The 5,624-nt window shown below is 34.3% G+C and overlaps 1 protein-coding gene across 1 annotated transcript; it reads right to left on the reverse strand.

Moving 5' to 3' along the window:
• Positions 1-1,265, reverse strand: LOC103928186 (ethylene-responsive transcription factor ERF021-like). The gene has a single exon (XM_009337191.2). It carries the CDS (start codon positions 1,152-1,154, stop codon positions 621-623), a length of 534 nt encoding a protein of 177 aa, XP_009335466.2. The 5' UTR covers positions 1,155-1,265; the 3' UTR covers positions 1-620.
• Between the last annotated feature and the right edge of the window lie 4,359 nt (positions 1,266-5,624).

Here is a 5,624-nt window from a genome sequence, read left to right on the forward strand (position 1 = left end):
TAAAAAATGATTGCCCACACACACTAGTATTATTACGTATATTAATCTCAATGACAAATTATTTGCATTACATCAAATAATGTAAATGATGAGAGCAAGAAAAATAAAATCACACGATCGAGTACACTCTTCTAAGGCTGATTTAAAAAGTAGCCAAAGAGTTTATGTTCCTCCTTCACACAACACAAATCGATCCCACCTCACCTACTACCACACCAAAACTAATGCTTGATCAGTCATCAGTGTCCCTCCAATCCAGATGTTTAAAAATTGGATAACCAAGAAAGTTGGTGTTTCCTCAAACCATATATATATATGATTGTTCCATCAACAATTAAATCATTTTAATCTGCTAATTTTGTCAATCAATTTGAAAAAAATTAAGCTCAAACTTTACCAAACTTTTTCTATGGGTAGACTTGTCCCCATCTTTTTTTTTTTTTTTTTTATGAAACTGTATATGTTTGGAAGATTTATTTGAATATATAGCTCATATATTTTAGTCAAACTACGTCCCAAACATGTATTTTATAATAAAAATAATTGTATATGATAATAATTTTAGGAAATTAATATCTGTAGTTCATATTTTGCCATTTTACTAAACGTTAATTACCTAATTAAGGGTCCCAAAGAGAGTCATTTGGCATATCCTCCCACTGATTCTCAAAGTCATCAGAGAACATCGTAGGCTCTGCCATTTGCATCCACATTTTGGGCGACTCCAAGGGTGACTCGTTGATCGCTTGGATTTGAGACGGCGAGAGCCTCACCGTCACCGGCCCGACGTTTGAGCTGGAGCCCTCAACCTGATCATGACCTTCAACCGCACCAGCACCACTACCTCTCAGCATCAAGGCTGCTTCCTGTGCCGCCATGCGTATGTCATCGGGGGTTGAGCTGGCGGGGCGAGGCAAGTTACTGACAAGTTCAGGGAAGTTGAGCCTTGCGTCGCGACCCCTGAAATGGAACGCCGCCACATCATATGCGGCCGCGGCCATCTCTGGTGTCTCGAAGCTGCCTAACCAAATTCGGGTTTTGGTTCCGGGCTCGCGGATTTCCGACACCCATTTGCCCCATTTTCTCTTGCGGACGCCTCTGTAGGTCGAAGAGGCAGGGCCGTAGGGATTGCTAGAATTGGCGGGATCTCCCATGCATGCAGCGAAATGATAGCAGAAATGTTAAATTTGGTGTTTGTGTTTGAAAAATATTTAGCTTTGAAGCAATGGTAGTACAATTATAAAACACTTTGATTGGTGAAAGTGTGATCCAGTTGATACGTATTTATAGATGCGAACGTCTTACGATTTTTGAACGATACGTGGTCGCATAACATGAAATGAGCTTCCACGCAGTTGCCTTGTCCAGGTGCATGCTCGCAGAATTATCTTTTCTATTTGTCAAAGAATCTAAAAAATAAATCAACAAAAAATATTTGAAATTATAAAAGTTGGGGATGAAAATTCAGGCAATATGATGAATCAGAAGATTAACAAGTGTTGGGGGAATATTTTAAGCCAAATTCTGGATGGACTGCTGCAGTTAACCAGAATAATTAATAGATAAATAATATGTACTGAACTGTTGAGGACGCGGTTTAAACCCAGGTGGCATGGAATATACATATCCATTCTTCTTCTTCCTTTTTGGTTGAAGTATGAAATCCTTTCGGAGTCTGGACCCACTGAATATCCGTTCTCACAGAAGACAGGATAATGTAGAGCTGATCAGTGATCAGCATCAGCATGGCGAATCTAAGATCACCACACAACCTTTTTTTTTTTTTTTTTTTTACTGTTATGTTGCTTTTTCTTTGCAATAGGGCCCATGTTTTATGTAATATATAAATTGAAAATTTTTAATGTGATTTAATAGTACTACATTCTTTTTTGGTTAAAGAATACTACCACATGTTACTACCGACTAGAAACTTGTTTAAGGATTCTGCTTCTCTAGGAACCACAATGCTCATAAAGGCTCGTTTGGAAGTATTTTTAAAATAATTGATAGCGTTTTTAGTGAAAATGTTTTTGAAACTAATTCTTAGTAAAAATGCAAGTGAATCCTTAGAAAAACATTTAAACTGCTTCATGAAAGAAGTACATAACTAGTTTTTTGCATAAAGCACTTCAAATGCTTTTGGAACCCAAAAAATATTTTTTCTGAAAGTGTTTTCAATCATTTACAAAGTACTTTCCAAACGAGTCATAAGTGTTCTTTCTAAAAGCGGTTTTACGTTTGAATTTTTTATCAGAAGTAAAGTTAGTACTCTAAGCTCTACTAAGGGAAGGAGAATGGGTTGAACAGGAGAGGCGTTAGGTTGAGCAAGAAGGTCCTCCTGAAGAAGCACCTAGCTTCTGAAGACATTTTTATGACTCTTATGATCTCTCGAATTTTTCTACCTAACATAATCAAAAATGTTAAAAAAAAAAAAAAAAAAAAAACTCCGATGATTTTGAGTTGGATACTCAAAATACTTAACATAGTACAGTCACATTAAGTGATCCTAGCTAAACCATTAGATTTCAATCTAATCACTGACGTCGTCAAAGAAAAAAATTGAAATTCCGAAAGTTTAACTTACATAAGATTAAGTGTCACCCATCATTTCCTCTATTCATGCTGAATATTAGAAAAGAGAATCAAATTCATATGTATTGTATACTATGATGGCATGTTTACTAGGTATTAATAAGAACAAAATAAGGAGTTGGATTGCAATTACGAATCACTCACAATTTCAATGAGCATGGAAGGATAAAAAAAATAAGCATAGCCTACCCAAAATTAGGAATTCAATTCTTGATTTGGATCGACTAAGTGGATTCTTTGGAGAGACGTAGCATTCTATTTTTATGGAGAACCAATTCATTATAATGATCCCTATAATCATGGCTCATACATAGGTCATGCATGATTTCCGATATAACGAGTGATTCCTAAACAAGATTATTAATGGGTGCTCCTTATCACGTCTCTCATATTGTCAACAATTGTTGCTAAATGAGCGGGATAATGTGAGTTCAAACCAACCACTTAAGGAGCGTCATGCATGCCCTAATAAATCACCTTTGAGCCCATGTTTGTCTTTATATAAAGGTATGCTTATACAATGAAGGATATCCTTTAGCTAATAAACTCATAACTTAGTATTCATTTTCCTAAAATAAGTATAACTTAAGCATCAAAGAGCTTTTGGCTCACACCACACCGGTGTACATGTGGCAAGGTCTCACTTGTACCTTTTCATTCATGGTTGCAAAGATATCAGAGTAATTTTAAGTTTGTGTGGAATTCGTCCCCTACACGTTTAACTAAACTCTCTTTGTCAACTAAAGAGGGTAAAATGATTATAATGTCTTTTAACACCTTTAATCAGTTTAAATATAACTTTCATATATAATAATTTTGATTTACCTTCTTCCTCTCTCCATCCTGACTTTCCTCTTCTTATCTCTCTCTACTTTGTACAGCAACTAGCTTACTCTTTACTCTAGTTATCATATGATACAAACTATAATTTCCTATTCCAGGATCCTTGTAAGAATGTAATTCTTTTGTAGTCAAGAAAGTAAAATTCTGTATTGGTAAAAGAAAATGGAAAAAAAAAAGAAAAAAAAAAAAGAAGAGAATTCTGTTGACCAGGAAAAGACGAAGAAGTTCTGTTTCCTGTGTATGCACGTGTTTTTAAACTATCACTACAAAATACTTGTAGTTGTAGATAGCACACCCAAAATTAACATTAAAATGAGAAACGTGGGGTTTCATGGGTTTCTAAAAGTAGCCTAAATCGATGCAAAAATATTTGTTGTGTGCTTCCATTATGATCGCTTCCTTTTGTACCTGTTTAAATGAAACAAAAGTTGTATCGTGCTTCGAAATATAGATACTCTTATTAGTTTTAACTTTTAAATTTTGATTTTGTATTTTTAAACAAAAATTTAATAACCAAAACACCTTAAAGATGAGGTACCCCAAAGTACCACAGTATCCCCTGAACGATATACCCTCTTCCATATGAAATCAACTATGAACCTACATGTGAGGAGTACGAAAATATAAGGTATTTACGTTTTCAATATTTGTTCAAAATATACTACTACATATCGAATAGAATTTATAAGGCATTATTTTGAGAAATAAACTGAGAATATGTTTATCATCACTTATTTTTTGTAGTTTGATCCAAGCGATTGAGGATTGTGTGTTCTTATTTGCTTTGCATGTATGTGATGGAGTAGCGCACTTTAGTTGCCTCTTTTGTAAGTCGTTTTAAAGAACCTCTTCATTCGAAGTTGGTTGGTTCTAGCTACTTTATAAAATTTTAGAAAGTTATGCACGCTTGTTCATTCAATGTATGAACCCTAAACCACAAATTACAATATATATCTTCTCCCATCTAAATAACCAAAGTTTCGTAAATTATACCACACGAATATATGATATAGTAGAAGCTAGCTATTGGGTCCACTTAGTGTCATATTTCTAATGTAATTTGGCTAGTGACTAACACAGAAATCAGTCCTAATAGGAAATGGATTTAATTGGTAACAGCTCAAGGGCAATATGTATCCAAATGAGACCATACAGCGGACGAGAGACCTTCTTTAGAGTGAAACAGCTGGATCATGCTAATCATCCAATTATCTTGATAATAAAATATAATTAAGCGATGTTTCTACCCCTTATTCCCATTTAATATTTGATTTACTAATAGCGTTGACATAATCGTAGGTTTAAATAATCAGCGCTGCCATGAATATCTTCTCTTAATTTTTGTCATGGCAATATGATATTGATGCGGCGTACGGATACACGATCTCCGCGTTCACTCGAAGTTTCGCATGTTTGACTGTGGACGTGACACAACATAAGTTATAGAATACAGGATCACGAACAGTTTTATAGATTTTAGAGAAAATCTCGATTTTCAATTGAGTAATATAATCATGATATAACTGTAAAGTCGTTTATATAATATTGAGAAAACATTCTTAAAACTTAAGTGTTGTTTTTAACCCTTTAAACGTCATTAAGACGCTAGAATCCATCTTAAGTCATAGGAAACTGAAAAATTTAATTCGTGTCGTGGTTCTCTGTCAAATAAAATATCATGAGCCCAAATGGAATACAACCGTAAAACACTATTCACAGAGAGCAGTCCAAAATTTGCCATTTGAATCGGAATGGGATCCTCGTCAGCTCTTTTTTCTAGGAATTTCATAATTGTAATCGTTTATCGTATATTGTACGGTCAAAAATTATTTAAAATTTAAAATTAAATATAAAAATTACCTAACGAAAACTGATCATACGATATAACATGAACGACCACGATTACAAAATTCATGAAATCTCTAGAAAAAAATCCACCAATAATCACTTTTCATTTGAATCATTTCTTCTAGTCCCTTGTCAGGACGTTAAGTAATAAAATCATCATTTTCTTTCTAGTTTTCCTGCCTTCAATCTTCCAATTCCCAAGGTTATTATGACTGCATGTGGAAGTCGGATGGTTTGCACTTTGGAAATTGAGCTTGGACTCATAATCCTCCTGACCGATATATAAAAATCATTAGATTTTGATCAAACGGTTAAAAACAGAAGGTCCTTTAAAAGTTATA

This window comes from the organism of the source record quoted next, unplaced genomic scaffold, assembly GCF_019419815.1.
Source record: "Pyrus x bretschneideri cultivar Hongxiangsu unplaced genomic scaffold, Pyrus_bretschneideri_v1 Contig17, whole genome shotgun sequence".
In the NCBI taxonomy this organism is placed as follows: domain Eukaryota; kingdom Viridiplantae; phylum Streptophyta; class Magnoliopsida; order Rosales; family Rosaceae; genus Pyrus; species Pyrus x bretschneideri.